The 19,538-nt window shown below is 41.0% G+C and overlaps 1 protein-coding gene across 6 annotated transcripts in view; it reads right to left on the minus strand.

The window, feature by feature from the left end:
* Positions 1–19,538, minus strand: part of ABCC5 (ATP binding cassette subfamily C member 5) — a 203,767-nt gene that overhangs the window by 69,394 nt on the left and 114,835 nt on the right. For 5 of the 6 annotated variants that reach the window (XM_068546331.1, XM_068546325.1, XM_068546328.1 and 2 more), the window contains exons 1-2: positions 18,210–18,298; positions 14,762–14,942 (exon numbers count right to left, since the gene is read on the minus strand). In XM_068546331.1, coding sequence (XP_068402432.1) covers positions 14,762–14,887 — 126 coding nt within the window. In that variant the 5' untranslated portion in view covers positions 14,888–14,942; positions 18,210–18,298. Of the gene's footprint in view, positions 1–14,761; positions 14,943–18,209; positions 18,299–19,538 lie in introns of those variants that run through there. The other variant, XM_068546326.1, reaches the window with a different exon arrangement.

Raw genomic sequence — 19,538 nt, forward strand, 5'->3', positions numbered from 1 at the left:
TTTTGACATTACGGCATCAGAGAAGGAAAACTTGGTATGCCATCCATTAGTATTCTCACATAAGAATGACGTAGTAGCATTAAGAGAAAACTAAAATCTTCACATCTTACTTCATTCATTCTTTCAACAAATAACTTACTGAGCACCTATGTACAAGACTGTCCCAGATGCTGAGAATAAAAAATATTCGAATTTCTATCTTTGTAGTACACTAATTTCATTTTATTCATCTCTAAAATGCCTAGTTACAATTTTCATCAAAACCTATGAATAGAAAAGTGAATGGATGACAACAAACAAAATCCTCTTATTGCATGAGTTTTGTTCCTTTGACTATATACATGATGTCATGTTCCACCACCTCCTGGTAGTAAGTTACTTCCCATAATGGAGAATGCCAAATTCAAAGGCTCTCTAAAAAGACTCAGATGAGAGCAGGCAGGCAAGGTTTCATTCCCAAAGGCATATCATGAGTACTATACAAGCATTATTAAATGCCTGTAACATATCAGAGACTGAGGACTCTTGCAATGTTTTTGATTTTAGAACAAGGCACTCAGTATAATTTTATTCTGACAAAGAAAAACTCCCATAAAAGTGGCTGAAAAAGTGGTTGAACTAATTCTCAAATTTTCATAGAATAATAAAACATGGAGTAGGAAGGACCACAGTAAAGGTATGGAGAAGTCTACATTGTTGATCCAAGCCAATCAAAAGTTGCCATTCTAAGCAACCCACTTTCCAAGTCTCATCATATTTTTGCTATTCTTTCCTAAACTGCTTCCCAAACTGTCAATCTTGTTGTCGTATCTTACTCACTGCCCAGATGAGGACAGTGAAATATCTGATGGAGATAAGAAGATTCATGCAGGATGCTCTGTTTTGAAACAGTCTTGCTCCATATTTGCACCTAGCTCCTTCAGAGACAGGACTCTCAAAACAGTAAGCAACAGGTGTTTAGCTCTTGAATGATAAAATAACACAATCAAGAAAATCAAGAGAAAATCCCCTTACTCCAATAAAACTATGTTCTCTACGGTCTTAATGTATTCATACTCCTTAGGCAGAATTTTCCCATAGTTGGAGGCCATTGTGAAGTATAATGGTTTTGCACATGGGTTTCAGAAAACAGACATGGGCTCACAGGCTGATTCTGCCACCAACTTTCCGCATGTTACCTAGCCACTTTAAGCTTCAATTTCCTCATTTTTACAATTGTACATGAACCTACCACAAAGTGTTGAGAGGAATTAATGGGATAATGAAAAGTGCTTAGCAAAGTATTGGGTATATAACAAACATTTAATATGTATTAACTATATACCAATTTATCCATCTGATAAATCATACAGCCTATCTCAACTATTCCTCTTTCCTTTAGCTTCCCCTGACTCTTTCAAGATTAGGGAATTTATTTCCCCCCTCCTATGTCTTCCCTGCACTGTGCCACTGCAATAGGATGCTTGTACTAAGAACTCCTGGACTAACTCAGTTAGGCTGACTAACTCTTGTTTGCACCCCTTGCCCCTGGCACAGTACAGAGACTGGCACCTATTATTCAAATGGCAACCAGAATATCTCCGTGTTGCCCCACAATCTGCATTATTATCATGTAAAACTGCATGACATACCACTAAGAAATCTTCTTAACCAATCCACTTCTGTTTAATTTCTCTGCTCTTTTGCTTATTATTAATTGTATAATAAACAATTACAGTTTATTTTTCTCTTTCTGGATTATTTAGGATAAACTCCATCAGTGGGATTACAGGATTAAAGAGTGTAGCTCCAAGCAACTAGACATCCATCCAGTTTGTTTAATTAACCTTATTATAGGATATGTACTCCAGTATTATTGCAAAAGAGAACTGCTCTTAGTTTTAGTACTTTCAGTTCTATTTTGTTGACCTGAGCCTGCCTCTATCCCACCTACTCTGGGACATTAGCAAGAAACAGAGGAAGTTAGGGCAATCTTCTTTGTTTATAGCCCGATCTCATGACTAGCATGTATCTGTAAAGGCAAACTGCTTACTTGAAGGTGATGGGAAAATTTGGGCAAATGAACTAGTAACAAACCAACATAGCATTTACTATGTGCCAGGCATTGTTTTAAATGTTTTACAGATACTAACTCTTATAATTCTCATAACTACCCTATGAGGTAGATACTCTTATTTCCCCTGTTTTACAGCTGAGGAAACTGTGAAGTAGCAGCAAAGATTTGAAGAGATCTTTAAAAGCAGAGATTGAATCCAGGCTCCAGAGTTGAGGCTCTTAATCACTATGTTATGTGCCATTCAAAGAAAAAACAAGCAAATAACTCATCACTGTACAAGATGACCTCAGATGTGTCTTTATAGACAGCCAGCTCTCCTCTCTTCCCCAGGGTGAGTATCAGATTAAAATAAACTATGACTCTCCTAACTAACCTCATTATAAACAAATGGTAATTTCCAAAGTCAAAGGCACAAGTACATAATTAGAACACTAGAATGTAAATAAACTATTTTACTTAATTGCAAAAATCCACTTCCTGGTTGTTTTTCAACTAAAGATGAGTAGATGCTAAAAGATGAATACATTATGGACTGACATTTAAAAATAAAATAAAAGCATTTTTATACTACCCTGCCAGTAACTGCATAGATGTCTTATACTTGTAACTGTTTGGTTGGATGCCTAACTTCTCTTTCTTTCTAGGCTTCCCAAAAAAGCTTACCTGGCCAAGCAAGCCAGGGGGAAAAATGTCTATCTAAAGTAAAAACGAATTTAACCTACCATATTAACATTCTGTAAAGTGAGTTATCAACGTTCTAAGATTGAGTGGATTAAAAATAGAAATGAACCAAGAAAAATGACTTAATATATTTAAGCTATATGGGCTTACTATATGAACGCATAAATAATATAACATGGTAAGGAAATACGATTCAGCAAATATCATTGGGACAAATACAAACAGATTGGAGATGAACTGAGATCCAGGTTTCACACCATACATTAATCAATCTGGAATTAACCCCAAAAGTTACATTAAAATGATGAAATAAATAGAAGAGAATTAAACAGCATATTTAGCACACCTAGGGAAGGGAAATAGTCTCCATTTCCCCCCAAAGCCTGAAACTTATCAAAGGCAAGATGGATGGCTTAAAATATAAAAAGGAAAACTTTTTGCCTAATGAAATTAGCATTAAGGGGAAGGGGAATACAGCTAAAGGAGTGACCAGGTAACTAATATAATAATATATTTTGAACAGCCAGCTTTTACTGAAAAACATGTTTTAGCCATTCATTCAGCAAGTATTTATTGAGGGGACTACATGCCAGACACAGCTCTGGGTGCTGGGGACACAGGAGTGAAAAAACAGACTTGCACCTCGAAATCACTGCCTTAATGCAGGTTACATTCTAGTATTTATAAAAGGTCAAAATCCAGAATAATCTACTAAATTGGTTCAGAAGCTTCTCTCAGCTTCTGAATTCAATGTTACCAGTCAAGAAATTAAAATTAAATTTTAAGATACAACTATATATACCTTAATAGAAATAGAGATAAAATCCAACCCAAGGAGGGAAATGTAAGACAACCACATATCATCTGAACCTTGACCTGATTTTTAATGCCACTGGCAGGTACTCAGGGGAGCAAACTGGTCATCCGTAACACTTTACATATGCTTTGTCTCCATAGTATTATTATAGGAAGGAAAATTTTCCAAACAAAAAATATCATTTAAACCCAATGGTTTACTGGGAACTAAATGCCTAATAGAAGATTAATGGCTAAACTACAGTAGAGCAACACTCCAGTGCAGTGCTGCTTAACAGAAATAAAATACAAGCCACAAATGTAATTTAAATGTTTCTAGTAGCCACATTTAAAAAGTAAAAAGAAACAGGAGAAATTAATTATAATAATATACTTTATTTAACCCAATATATACAAAATATTATCTTTTAAACATGTAATCAATAAAAATTATTAATGAGATTTTATATTCTTTTTTTGGTTCTATGTCTTTGAAGTCTGGTGTGTGTTTTTCATAAGGTTTTTTCTAATTAATTTATTTTATTTATCTATTTTTGGCTGTGTTGGGTCTTTGTTGCTGTGCACGGGCTTTCTCTAGTTGCGGCGAGAGGGGGCTACGCTTCATTGCGGTGCGCGGGCTTCTCATTGCGGTAGCTTCTCTTGATGTGGAGCATGGGCTCTAGGCGCGTGGGCGTCAGTAGTTGTCATATGCGGGTTCAGTAGTTGTGGCTCACCGGCTCTAGAGTGCAGGCTCATTAGTTGTGGCGCACGGGCTTAGTTGCTCCACAACATGTGGGATCTTCCCAGACCAGGGCTCGAACCTGTGTCCCCTTCATTGGCAGGCAGATTCTTAACCACTGCGCCACAAGGGAAGCCCTGGTCTGTGTTTTATATATACAGAACATCTCAATTCGGACATGCCACGTTTCAAATGTCCAATAGCTACATGTGGCTGGTGGCTACAGTATTAGATAGCGTAGTCCAGTAGTTTTCAATTGAGGGTGATTTTGCTTGCCCAGGGGACATTTGGCAATGTTTGCAGACATTTTTGGTTGTCACAACTGTGCATTCAGTGGGTAGAGGCCAGGGATGCTGCTGAACATCCTACCATGCATAGAACAGGCCCCCACGACAAAGAATTATCTGGCCCCCAAATGTCAGTGGTGCTAAGGTAGCCCTAGATAGCTAAACAGCTAACACGGCTAGTACTCAATGTATGATGATCTAGGGGAATCTGTTTTACGAGGCCTATTTGTTTTTTACGTTACAATGCTTTAAGTCAATTTTAGAAATAACTTTTTAAGGCTTCTCCTGAGACGGGATGAAGGCACTCATTTCTCTTTACTTCTCTTAAGGGGCACTGCAGACTGAAGGTCTCTCCATGGCCAGATGTTGCGGCCACAGAAGGTGTCAGCAGCAGTTGATTCGTTCCAAAGGGAAAAATACTGCTTGACCCAGGAGTTGAGAAAACATTAAACAAGGAAATACTGTTGCCATTTGTATCTTCCTGAGGACTGTGGCTAGGAGACATGAGCATTTTTTTTTCCTACCAAGGTGATGGGGACGGAGCAGGGCAGGGACACTGGGGAACTAAAAGGGGACAATGAAACTTAGATTCTGCCATGGTTCAAACAAAGATCAGGGAAACACAGAGTCATTTACCTGCCCATCCCGTGAGGGAAACAAGGAACTTTGATCCATAAGCAAACAGAGAGGCTTGCACAAGAGCCCTCCATCCTCTGTGCGCTAAGACCATCCCCAGGGCTGGGATAATTAGCTCTCACTATCACACCGCATGGCTTCCTCTTATCTAGTTTGTCCCATCTCATTTTAACAGGCTGCCAGAGCGGAATGTCTGCTGACAGGGCAACCACGGGCTTCCCCCTGCGTGGAGGCCCCTGGGACAAGATACCAGGGGCCAGCAATCATTCCCCAGGCTGAACAATCCTTTCCCGACAGCAGGACAACAGCAGGGTAGCCTTGCTAAGCCTGGAGGCTGAGGAATCAACCAGAGGCACCTCTCAGCTTCCAAGGGGATTAAAGGCTGCAATATTCCCATCTGGCCCGCCCCACAAGGAAAGCCGCACTTAGGGCACAATCAGAACGGCCAGGCCTCAGACTCTACAGCATATTCTTCCTCCCCTCTCCTTAATTCACAAGGTCTTAACACAAATACAGACTGGGTAGTCTCTTCTCATAAACCCTTCTGGCCCAAGTAAAAGCTTTTCTGCAGGTGTCCCATCCCCACAGCTGCCTTTACAACAAACATTTAGAAAGACAAACTTTTAAGAAGAACTGTTACACTGTCAGATACAGTTTTCAAGAGACTCAAAATGTCAAAAATTAAATTAAAGTTAAATTTTCTTTTAAATTAAAAAAGAAATGGGGACTTCCCTGGTGGTCCAGTGGTTAAGAATCCACCTTCCAGTGCAGTGGACACGGGTTCGATCCCTGGTCAGGGAACTGGGATCCCACGTGCCACAGGCAACTAAGCCCGTGGGCTCTGGAGCCAGCGCACCACAACTAGAGAGAAGCCCATACACTGTAACTAAGACCTGATGCAGCCAAATAAATAAATAAATATGAAAAAAAAAAAAGAAAGAAATGAAAAAGCTGATACCCTCCCAGGAACAGCTGACTCCAGGCATCCCCATCCTCCCTCTCCCCGACAAGTTAACACTACGAAGGACACTTCCTCTCCCAATTCTCAGCACTTCCTTATTCCAATGGGTTATTAACATGATTCTGACCGTCTCTAGCACTTCCCTTAAGAAATTCCAAAGAGCGGTCACTTCAGTCAAGAGGGACAGCAAAATTGTAGAACGTAATCTTCACAGGAAGGAAGCAGAATATAATAGAAAGGGCTCACTATTCAAAGTCAGGGAACCTGGTAAGTTCAGCCCTATTGCTCAGCGGCTATGAATTAATTTGTACTCCAGCTCACTAATCTGTAACTAGGCTGTATTACCCTCATGCTGAGGATAAGCTATTACAATTCACAAGTGTAAATATGTAAAACCAATGGATATAACTTGGACCACCATCACGTTGAAACAGGTATTTTTCCGCAGCTCATAATCTAGCATTGCCCCAGAATCCGGAGGAATTTGAGGGCTTTCAATTGTTTCATAAGCTAAATTCCAAGGCACTTTTCTAAAGTTCCTATTACATTAGGGTATGAGATTAACTTTGTTATTATAATGATAAGGTTTCAAAGGACTAAACTGAAAATAAATCACAGAAGGGAAAAAAAGACATGGGAAACACTTGGAGCCCCATTGGTTGAGCGGACAGAAGAGACTTTATTCCAAGAAATCTAAGGTAGAGGTTCTCAGTGCTGCTGACACATTAGGATCACCAGGGCAGCTTTTAAACAACATGGATGCCTGAGTCTGACCCCAGAGACTGGTTTAATTGGTCTGGAACATTGGTATTTTTTTTAACGCTCCTCAAGTGATTTTAATACGCAGCCTGAACTGAGAACCACTGATGTAGATAGTAGGCTGCTGGTCATTTGCATTTGACAAAATCCCTTCAACATTTTCAGGCTTTAGCTTAAAAAAAAAAAAAGCCAAAATATAATTTGTAAATGAAACTCCCTTCAGTGATCAGTAAGTACCATGTGAGCCCATGTTAAATGCCTAGAATAAGACATTAGTGGGTCCAACATGTGACTCCTGTACTGCAGAGCAGGGTGGAACCACTGACAATGGTGGGAAGCAAAGGCAAAGGTGAAGATTTGGGCAGTCTGGCTATTTTTCCACTGTGAGAATACAACATTTAAGGAAACTGACTGCTCAACACCATATCTGCTCTAGTAAACAGACGTTTTCATCTGATATCTAATAACAGTTAAGTTGATTCTTTGAACAGCTAATTCAGAAAATAATCTTAAATAATTAAAACATATGTAACATCTAATTAATTATCTAAATAGGTTAACTCCCTAAAAGGGGGGTAAGGAGGGAAGGAATAGACTTAATAAGCTTAATTCTACTGACAGGTTCAACCATTGCAAAGACTTCCGGAGGCTTTGTTTCCTGTTCCCGGCATTGACCTTTTTATTTTTGATTAAGAGAGAGGGAGGGACAGAATGGTGAGACATTCAAAAAAGCATTAGCGAAAGGCTACCTCAAAGCAAAACCAAAGTTTCACTGAAAAAGTTTTCATTAACCATTTGTAACTTCCAAGTTACAGATCTTAACAAAATAAAGGTTTGGGTATTTAAAACTGCTTAAAAAACAAAAAGCTAGTTCCAATACTTTTCTTCCCTTTTGACAGAAGGCTCCTTTAACTCATGCCAACAAGCTATATTTATTTCCCTTAAGCAGCAGTTCCTAGGAAAGACGCAGCAGTCCTGCTGCAGATGGCATAAAAGAGCTCATGATCAAGGCAGCAGGCCAATCTTAGGAGACCCACGGCACTGTAGACTCAGTCACCGCGCAGGAGAGCCACCTGGGCTCTGCACCAATGGCAGCAGTGTTGTCATCTCTACCAGAGAGCTCTGGGCTGCTATTGGAGACCAACATCTGGCACCAGGCCAGACACCGCATCATACCGTACTAAGCTTTATAGATGCCTTCAGGGAAAAGAAAAAAAAAAAAAAAAAAAAAGGCAGGTGTTCTTACGCATCCTACTAACTGTCCAGAAAATGTGCTGAGTCACTGAGTAGCATTCAAGAGAAAAATAATGCAGAGACTGCAAATACTAATCTCCCTCACCCTGCTCTCCTTCCTAACAGCAAGGAGACTCACAGGTAATACTTTTGACACTGAAAACACAAGAGCATGGAAAAATTCACATACCCTTAGTCCATAAAGAAAAGCTTTCAGAGTTAAATTTTCTAAAAGTGTAATGTACTAGACAAAACTATTTTATGGTAACAATAGTTGTCTCTAGGTAGAGGGGTTAAGGGTGATTTATTTTTTCTATAATCTTCTACAATTTGCACATTTTCTACAATGAGACCATAATTCTTTCATGGTAATATATCTTAGAGTCATATTTCTTGGTAAGAGATTACACCCACATCTTTGTCTCTAGCATGTAACTTCAATTCACCCAAATATTTCCACTCACTAATTATGAACACTCCAAACAGGGCTACAGTGTCAGCCGAACAAGGAACTAAAGGAGACACTAAGTGAAGGTCACTGGACTTTGCGAATACTTGCTTTGTTACTTTGCCTAGAAGCAGAATATTCTAACTTGGTAGAAAGCAAATTCCACCAGTGGTACACTTCTTCTTTTTTTTTTTTTTTAATTTATTTATTTTTGGCTGCATTGGTTCTTCGTTGCTGCGCGCGGGCTTTCTCTAGTTGTGGCAAGCGGGGGCTACTCCTTGTTGCGTGTGCAGGCTTCTCATTGCAGTGGCTTCTGTTGTTGCAGCACATGGGCTCTAGGTGCACGGGCTTCAGTAGTTGTGGCATGTGGGCTCAGTAGTTGTGGCTCGCGGGCTCTAGAGCGCAGGCTCAGCAACTGTGGTGCACGGGCTTAGTTGCTCCGCGGCATGTGGGATGTTCCCTGACCAGGGCTCAAACCCGTGTCCCCTGCATTGGCAGGCAGATTCTTAACCACTGCGCCACCAGGGAAGCCCTGCTTATTTTCCATGTTTCCTCCTTTCCTAGATTACACATGCTAGGAAAAAACAAGTCACCTTTGGCTTTAGCCTGAGCACAGTGAGAAAACAAACAACCACCACAATAAAAAAGCTTATAAAAGTGTCAAATAGCTTTGTCTTGTTTCTGATTAAGTTTTAATTTAAAGCCACTGAAATCCAAATTCCTTGGCCTATTATTCAAGAACACATCATCTGAAACTCAGTGACCTATCCCTCTACATATATGACTTCACATTTCATGCTGAAAGCCAACAGCACCTAGTTGGTCCTACCCACAGCTCTTTCTTCTACCAGGCATGTTCTTCATTTCTCTGAATTCTACCTATTCCTCTAAGTCTCCAACCAAATGCTACCTCCTGCTGAAGTCTTCCCTGATCTCAAAGACTGAAGCACTCTCTCCTTCTTGTTAATCTCCATAGCATCTAAATTACAGTAATCTATGTACATGCCTATGAGTTTAAGCTTCTACGGAGGGCAGGCAGGCCCAGCATTAATTTATCTTCATGTGCACCAGAACACTTCATTCGGGGCTGTGTGTACATCTTGGAGAGTGCTCAAATGTTTGCTGAATTAAAAAAATGAATAAACATCACATCTTAAAACAAACCAAGCCAGGGGCGGGGGGATGAATTGGGAGATTGGGATTGACATATATACACTAATATGTATAAAATAGGTAACTAATAAGAACCTGCTGTATAGCACATGGAACTCCACTTCACTGTACAGTAGAAACTAATACAACATTGTAAAACAGCTATACCTCAATAAAAAAAAAAAACACACAAACCAACCAGACTTGGTGGAGTTATGTGATCGACATGTGCATATATATCTGAATGCAGTTATAAGAAAAGGAGCTGTGCTTGGAGAGTCATGCCTCAGACACAGGAACAGTGTTAAGCGGCGGTCTGGACAAAAATCTTTGTTAGTTGAAATAATGCCAGCCTAACGCCAGCCAAGATTAACACTTAGGCTCAAAGAACTAACAGCAACAGAAGGCACCCCTATTAGCACTTCAGGATTAAAGGATGTCTGCAAATCATCAAGTTGTGTGTGGCCACAAGCTTTAACTCAACAGTCCTGAATAAAGGGGAGGTGTGAAAATGCATTATTTTTAACTTAATTAGCTCTAAGCAGATGTGATACAAATATCTGAAACGTGAATGATTAGAGCAATTTTCCCAAAGAGTGTTCCAAAAGATTTGGTCACAATATTAAGAAACAGGCAAACTGTGTACTCTGCAACTTTGCTTACAGCTTGAGAGAAAAAAAAATCACCGGCCTGTTTAAAATGAGAATTTAATCCCTGATGCTTTGCTTCTGACTTCCGTTTGACAGTTTCATATGTCCATGTTAACTGGACCTATTGAAGGCTAATGGTGGTGAATAAAACCTTGTTTTCCAATTAAGAGCCACAGATAATGTATCCTTATCTTTTGTTACTTTGGGAGGTACTGTTTTTTTAGTTCTGATGGATAATAGACATGCCTGGTGTCTGGGAGGTCCCATCCCAGATTTCATCTCTAACAACTAATATAGAAACAATGGTTATGATCTAGAGACATGAAACTGTAATCTCTACTCAATTATCTACTTACATTCTTAAAAATGATATGCTTATACAGCCATTCTACTTCCCAAATACTTAAATTACCCATTTGTAAACTATCGCTGAACCAGAAATTTGTCATCTTGCTGATTTCCTCTATTAGCAAACTGTTAACATATGAGACAAGTTCAAGATATATTTATATCTAAGATTTTGGATTTTGCCAGGTAATATGCAAGAAGATTCTAGGTGGTATGTGAACTTTTAAAAACACTTGATATTTACACATTCCTTTTAACATGTGTAAAAAATAGGTTGCATAAACCTATGATTCTATTGCTTAGGTCAAGGTTGAGCAAAAAAAAAAAAAAGCCAGTATATTAAAAGAATTAGGGACTTTCCTGGCGGTCCAGTGGTTAGGACTTCGCCTTCCAATGTGGCGCGTGCAGGTTCGATCCCTGGTTGGGGAGCTAAGATCCCACATGTCTCGCGGCCAAAAAACCGAAACATAAAACAGAAGCAATATTATAACAAATTCAATAAAGACTTTTAAATGGCCCACATCAAAAAAAATAAATCTAGAAGAAATAGTTTAAGTAAAAAAAAAAAAAGTTCAGAGGGTACAGGATATGGTAAAAAACAGGAAAACAGTACTCAAATGTAAAAGTTTAGGAAACATCAAAGGATAACGAAAATGAAATTCATGTGGACTGCTCAGATTTTATAAAAGTGGTTGGTATCAGCCTCCTATTTCTTCAAGATGAGCCTCAGTCACACAAAGGAAACTTGCTGTCTGGTGCCTGACTTAATAATTTAGGGGACAAAAGGCACAACAGTGACTCCATTTCCAGTTCTTCTCCACCCACAGAGGAAAAGTTTGCTGCTCCCACTGCACACCCTAATGTCAGTTCTGCTCTAACCAACTGCACAGGGCCTCTGTCGCCAGAAATTTCACAGGGCCACACACTACCTTCCCAGGTTCCATCTCTTCCTGCTCTACACGCTACCCATGGGCAAGCTTGCTCACTCCTAAGGCTTCATCTACATGGATGCACTAATGACTCCAAAACTTGTCCCTGCTCTACTCCTTGCCTATGCTCTAATTATCTACTAATCATCTCATGTGGATGCACTTCAAATTCCACATGTTCAAAAGCAAACTCATTCTTACCTCCTCTCCTTCCTTCTCTTCCCATATGTCCATCAATAGTTTTAAATCCTTACCACGAATCCCAGGCACCCCAATGTTCCCCTCCCCTTCCAGAGATGCCCCCAAATCTCTCCCCTCTCCTCCATCCTCACTATTATGCTTGGATACAGACCCTTGGCCTCTTTCACATGGGCTGGCACAGGAGCCTCCAGATTGCTCCCTGTATTTTGTCTCTCTCTTTCTCTCATACAGGTTTTTCCTACACTGCCTCAAAACTAATCTTCCTAAGATAAAAATCAAGTCTTAAAAAATCTCAGCTCAACTGCATTAGCCATTAGGTAATGCAAATTAAAACTACAATGAGATATCAGACATACCTATCAGAATAGCTAAAATAAAATTAATAGCACGAAATACTGGCAAGGATGCAGAGAAACTGGATCACTCATACATTGCTGGTGGGAATATAAAATTATACAGCCACTCTGGAAAAGAGTATTGAAGTTTCTGATAAAACTAAACATGCACTTACCATATGACCCAGCAATTACATTCCTGGGAATTTACCCAGAGAAATGGAAATTTTATTCACACAAAATCCTATACACAAATGGTTCAGAGCAGCTTTTCTTGTAATAGCTACAAACTAGAAATAACCCAAATGTCCTTCAACAGATGAATGGTTAAACAAACTGTGGTCTATCTATAACATGGAAAATTACAATTAAAAGGAAAGAACTATTGATACACACAACAAATTAGATGGATCTCAAGGGAATTAGGCTGAGTGAAAAAATCCAATGTCGAAAGGTTACGTACTATATGATTCCATTTGTACAGCATTCTTAAAATGGCAAAATTACAGAGATGGAGAACAGATAAGTGGTTGCCAAAGACTGGGGGAGAGACCGGGACTTCCCTGGTGGTGCAGTGGTTAAGAATCCACCTGCCAATGCAGGGAACATGGGTTCGAGCCCTGGTCCGGGAAGATCCCACATGCCGTGGAGCAACTAAGCCTGTGCACCACAACTACTGAGCCTGCGCTCTAGAGCCTGTGAGCCACAACTACTGAGCCCGCGTGCCTAGAGCCTGTGCTCTGCAACAAGATAAGTCACCGCAGTGAGAAGCCTGCACACTGCAACAAAGAGTGGCCCCTGCTCACTGCAACTGGAGAAAGCCCGCGTGCAGCAACAAAGACCCAATGCAGCCAAAAATAAATAAATAAATAAATTTATTTTAAAAAAGATTGGGGGAGAGGGCAAGGGAGGTGGCTGTGGCTCTAAAAAGGGAGCATGAGAGATTCTTTTGGTGGAGCTGATTTGTATCTCTACTGGGGTGCTGGTCATACAGATTTACACATGTGGAAAAATTGCATAGACTACACACACTCACAAATGAGTGCATGTGAAACTGGTGAAGTCTTAATAAGGTGGCTGGATGGTATCCATGTCAATCAATAATCTGTTGTGATATTATACTATAGCATGCAAGAAGTTACCTCTGGGGGAAGCTAGATAAAGTATGTATGGGATCTCTCTGTATTATTTTTTACAACTGCATGTGGATCTACAATTATCTCAAAATAAAAAAGTTAGAAGAAAAAAATCCTCTCAATAGCTTCCAATAGTTCCCCAACACCCATAGTAAATGATTCCTTAGCATGGCGTGCAGAGCTTTCTCACATACATCCTATGCTCTAGATAATTAGCTCTAAGACCTAACACTTTTTGAGCACAGGCTATGTGGCAGGCACCATTCTAAGCATTTTATATGTATTAGCTCATTTAATCCTCAAGGGAGCTCATGAGTTAGGTTCTACCGTTGATACCATTTTATTCATAAACCACTAAGGCACAGATGACTTAAGCAGCTTGAAAGCATCCCCACCTCATCAGTCTTCAAAGCCCTGCTCCAGTGTTACCTTTGTGATTTTTTCCAGTTTAAGTGCTATACTAACAGTGTCTAGCATTCAAAAGATACCCGATACGTGTTTAATTAACATAAGGTTTGGACAAAGGGACAAAGAAAAGGTACAAAACTGGCACCTTAAGGATTTGATACTGATTACATTGAATCTATGTTTCCCCAAAGTTAAGCTCGAATGGGAAAGCACTGTATAATATACAGTAGAAACAGAAAACACCCATCAGTTAGAAAATGTTGATTAATAAGGCAACAGCTTTCAGGTAGCAAAGAGGGACAGGTAACATCAGGCTAAAGAAACTCCAGTGTCAGCTGCAGAGCCATATCTTTCTACAATTTTCACAGAACAAATAGATGAAAACAAACCTCAACTTCCTACCCAGCAACCCCCGTTCTTCCTTATTAGTTACTTCTGCAATTCAAGAAAAGGTATAATTTTTTTCCCCAGAATAAAGATATTTCTTCCAGTTTAAAATGTATATTCATTATTTCCCTTGGAGGAAATTAGGTTATTAACTAAAGGCTCCTTTACACTCATGGGTTTACTTGAAAATTTTACTGATTATCCTCCAACGATCTAGAATTGTTCCAAGTACACGCTGAAATCTGAACGAAAATCTCCAAAGGAGTCACCTTTTAAAGGCAGACAACAGAGGCAGAGGGAGAAAACAATTTTAAGTACATGAATGAAGTTTAATGGTTCATATTCCCTCTGCTCCCTGCCCAGGCCTTCCCCTGCCCCACCCGGCATAAACTGTCTTCTCTCAAGCAAAGCCTTTTTAGAGGAGAACCCAAGGGGAAAAATAGGTGAGAAGCTAAGAGCCAACCTCTCCTCTTTCATAAATAACCATAAATTCTTAACAGTGACCTAAAGCCAATAAAGAAAAAGAAACTTATTTTAAATTAGGCATCTTGTGAAGAGAGAAGGTGTGGTCTAGCACCGCAAGCAGGTAAGAAGAGGGACTCAGGCAAGGCAGTACTGACCGGTTGAGTCTTGTACTTGGAGTCCTCGCGGTCTCGGTGCTGCCCTGAATTGCTGGTTCTCTCCCGCACGTTTCTATAACCAGGGCTGGGGATGATATACTCCTTTCTTATGTCAATGTCCTTCATCTTCTCTGAGTGGAGGTGCCAGGGCTCACAGACTCTTGGTTCCACTTGAGAATTTCTGAAATTAAAAATTCATCAAGGACAGATATTTCCTAAATTGTGCTTCATCATAAGCGAAAGTGCTTTAAAATAGGGGGAAAAAGGACAAAAGCATTAAAGTTTTCTGTCATTATATTTATAAAACTAAATTTTCAAAAATCTTTCAATTACCATTTTATTTTTTCAAGAAAAAAATTCAGTGTGATTGATAGAATCAAGAAGAATTCTCGCCTCCCACCTCTAAGGGGGAAAAAAAAAAAGATTTAAAAAAAATAAACACAGTGATAGAGACACCTGTCTTCTTCACCTTCAACTATGTTCAATCACGATGTACAGGGCATTTAGATAGGTCTTAAAAAAAAAAAAAAAGGCTTTCTGGAAACAATTTAAGTTTGTTCCAAGCATTACAAATTCCACAATTTTAAAACGGATAAATTTTACTAAATGAAAACTTATAAAACACTTATTCTACCAATGATATATCCCATCTCTGTATTTTTATAATTAGGTAATGGGTTAACTGATGCTTTTAAAGCTCTGTTAAGTTACATAGCTAAAACACAAAATAATACTACACCTTACCTTTAAAAACAAATTCCCCTTGGGTTACTGAAAGTGTTCTAAAATTAGATAGTAGTGATGATTGCACAATTCTGTTAATATACTAACCGAACACCAAGTGGTATACTTTAAGGGGTAAATTTCATGATACAAAAATATCTCAACAAAGCTGTTATTAAAAAACAATAACAAAAACAAATTCCCTACCCTGTCCTACTAAGTCTTACCTCGTATCTACCTGAAACTCTGTTCTAAACCCTGCTAGCCTGGTTATCTCTAATCAATATCTGGTATCAACTCTGGTTACTTCTGAAAAAACAAAACACATGCATACGTCTCTAAAACATTTCCCCCACTCTAAGATGGTTCAAAGCTTCCCAGATACAAGTTGGGAAAACAATTTTCATACCAGCCTCACTAGAAATTAAAGAAGTGTAGCTGTGTTGCCTTTTGAATTCCATAAATTCCTAGCTATCACTGAGACTTAAAAGTACAACAGTATGGACATAATTCTGATAGCTACAATTCATTTTTTAAGGTATCAGAAAAAAAGGAGAACACTTACAAATCCTCTAAATAAAAAGGACTAAATCTCCTCCACAGAGACGTGTTTCCAGCACAAAGAAAGCTTTACTTCTTGCCTTTCAGGGGTCTGGCTCAAGTACCCTGAGTTGATACTGCTAAGTTACTTAGCTCCAAAGAAAAAAGTCACCTTGTCCAATGAAAAACTGCACCATAAAGAGCACCGGCTTACAACCAAGAACACAGCAATCACGTCACTGAGACCTCAGCAAGCCTAAACTATAAACAGACCTGGCATCTGCCAGTGTCCCCAATGTCGGGATGCAGCTGCAGATCAGAATAATCCTTCTTACAGGGATCACTGAAGTCCAACCTTCCCCTCCAAAGGTTCCCCAGCCTAGCTGATTATCTGGAAAGCAGAGAAGATTAGTCCGACTTTGAAAAAAGGCAAGTGGAGGGGAGGCAGTTTGAAAGGGAAGAGGCCAAAGTATTGTAACTCACTCACAATACCAAATGCCATGTCAGGAAGAACACAAAGATCATCTCAATTGTCTAAGAATTCATGTAACCTCAGTTTCTTTCAATCACTTTATTCCAAGTTATTCTATGTTGGAAGGGTGTGGGGAGCAATTTCCTATTCCCTCTAACACTCCTGCTTCTTTAATTTCCTGGGGAAAGAGGCACAGCTCTGAAAGTAGGCAAGCCTTGTGCAGGGACAAAGCTACTATCTCCTGGCCTTGAATAGAAGGAGGATTCCAGCGTCTGTGGATCAGGGATATAAGACAGGGCAGCACACATGGAGGCCAGCCAAGAGCTAGGAAGTCCAATGGGTCTGGGGAACAAGGCCCAAATCTGAAGAAAACAGTTAAGGAAAGATCACTAGCTAGACTTCTTCGGGATACTTTTTGTATTTCTCTCTTTTCTTCTTTCTGTTCTCCCTTAAAGTTGTTTAAAAGTCTTTTTAAAAATGCTAACTTGCTCCAACTATTAAGAGAGGGAAAAGGGAAGGTATTTTTATTTATTTTTGAGTCAGAGCTGAACGATGGCACTAGCAGAATATTCAAAGTGGGAGAACCCAAAGAGGTGCTCAGCGCAGAGGCCACTTGGTCAGCTGCCTTTTTTTTTTTTTTTTAACCAAAACTCTCTTTCCAGTCATAAAAGTGTAGACGTTCTCCTGCACGATGATGCAGTCGAAACTGCATGGGGGGAGGGGGCTGCACAGGATTACAAGGACTGTAAGTAGCCAGACTGGTGTTTCCAAATTGCCTTCATTACAACATTCCTTAGGTTTCCAACACCTCAGGAATCTGGTTCTAAGCCCTGCAGCTACACAAAAAGACCTGAGGCTACAAGGATATGTATTTACCACCCCCCTGACATCCACTTGTGCCCCAGCCTTCTGCACCTTTCACTTACTCACTTTGGAGACCCCAGAATGACCTATTCATCTTCTCCTTCAAAACCTTCTGAAACTTTGCCAGTCTTTCCTGTGCCCATCGGCCTCCTGCCTCCCCACGTCCGTGCAGAAACCAAACGACCCCTATGTGATAAATACAAAGCACCATGCAGCTCTGTGTGGCGGAAGGGGAAAGGGCACTAATGACAGTCAAGAGATCTAGATTCCATTCCGGACTCTGCCAAGTGTTTGCTGTGCGTGCTTCTGTCACGAACCTCCATCTACCCATTCGCCAAAACGAGAGGTTGGCTTCGGAGGTCGCTGGCAGCTCAGTCTCCTCTGTGGGGATTGAGCGGGGGTGCCCCAAGCCGCCTCCCTACAACCTTGAGGATGGGGGCTTCTCTAAGGCCAGCTTCGCCTGGGATGCCGGGGCCCTAGGGCGTTCCCGCGGCCAGTTCGGGCCCGCAGAGGCGATAGCTACCCACACCCACGGGCCGCGGGCGCAGCACCCCCTGGTGGCGTTAGCCGGGAATGTGGCCGGCAACCCCAACCACTCATCCCACCCTACCTGCCTTCCGACGCCAGGACCTCACCACCTCACCACCAGCCCTCAGGGGTCAAGTCCCAAGGAGGAGGCGGCGGCGGGAGACTAGAGGGAAGCCTGGCCCCGTTTCTCAGGTCTCCGGCTTCCCCTGACCTGCTCGCATCCTCGATCGCAGTCCCCCACCTCCGGACGAAACACACGGGAGATAGTCCCCGCAACAACCCGAGGGAGAAGGAAGGGGTACGGCGATCGCCGCTACCTACCAGTGCCCCAGCTCCAGGACGACCGCGTCGGCCACTCGACCACGCTCCCGAGCATCAGCCCCGGAGCAAAACAAGCCTTTATAGCGGCATTGGCCGCCAGACTGCGCAGGCGTGCTGCACAAAGAATTCCCAAGACTGAAGGGAATTGTAGTCCCCCTTCCAGGAGCCCGAGGCTCGATTCGCGGCAAAGAACTATATTTCCCAGAAGCACCGTAGAAGCCCTGGAGGAGGTGCAGGTCGCTCCTCCCTTCCACCGCGCTCCAGGCTCTACACCATTCTTCCCAGAGTTTCTGCGATCCTGTCTGGAATCTTCTCTGAGGCCCTGTGTTCCAGTGGGTGGCCGGGAGGGTAGACAGTAGCCCTCTGTGGGCGGGCAGCACAGTCAGTGTTTGTAGGCAGGGCGGTCACGGCGGTGCTTGGCCGTTTATGCACCGGAAAGCACTGTGAAGGTCATCGTAGCGTCTATGTCCTCGCGACCAGCCAGCCCCAAATCTTATGAGTGGCCCTTCACGTTTTACTACTGCTTGCTCACGACTCTGCGCTATCACCTTTCTCCTTTTAATCCCACTGCCCATCACATAGTGTTATGCTGCCTGGTTTCTAGCAAATAAAGGCCAGGATCACAGTTTTTAGAGTGGCAAGAGCCTTAGAAATGGCATGCCAATTCATCCCTTTCTTTTTATAAATGAAACTGAGGTTTCCAAAGAGACTGATCACTTTATCTCTCTTGGTGTTTCATCTGTATCTTCAACATGGTCATAACATAAATAGCTACTGTGTTGAGTGCCTACCTGTTCTGTATCTGGTGCTTTACACGCTTATTTTTTAAAGTCTCCATATCAACCCTATGTATAGGTATTATGATTATCCATTTCAAAGATTTAAAAAAAAAAAAAGTAAGGAAAGTGACTTCTACCTTTATACAACTAGCTAGTATGAAACACCAATGGAGGGAATTCCCTGGCGGTCCAGTAGTTAGGTCTCTGCGCTTTCACAACCAAGAGCGCAGGTTCAATACCTGGTCAGGGAATTGAGAACTGAGATTCCACAAGCCCCACGGCACAGCCAAAAAAAAAAAAAAAAGCACACCAATGTACCATAAAGCTGAAGTAATTAATACAGTGTTCTTACACAAGGATGGATTAATATACTAATCCATTTTTCTGTAACAGAGAAAACATTAGAAATCAGTAGAGGAAGAAAGAAGATTCTATGAATAGCACTGGAAACATTGGTTATCCATATTTTTTAAAACTCAGGGGTTACTACATCATACCACACAGAAAAATCAATTTCACGTAGATTGAAGGCCTAACTGTGAAAGGGAAA

The sequence above is a fragment of the Eschrichtius robustus genome, chromosome 6 (assembly GCF_028021215.1).
Source record: "Eschrichtius robustus isolate mEscRob2 chromosome 6, mEscRob2.pri, whole genome shotgun sequence".
Lineage (NCBI taxonomy): Eukaryota > Metazoa > Chordata > Mammalia > Artiodactyla > Eschrichtiidae > Eschrichtius > Eschrichtius robustus.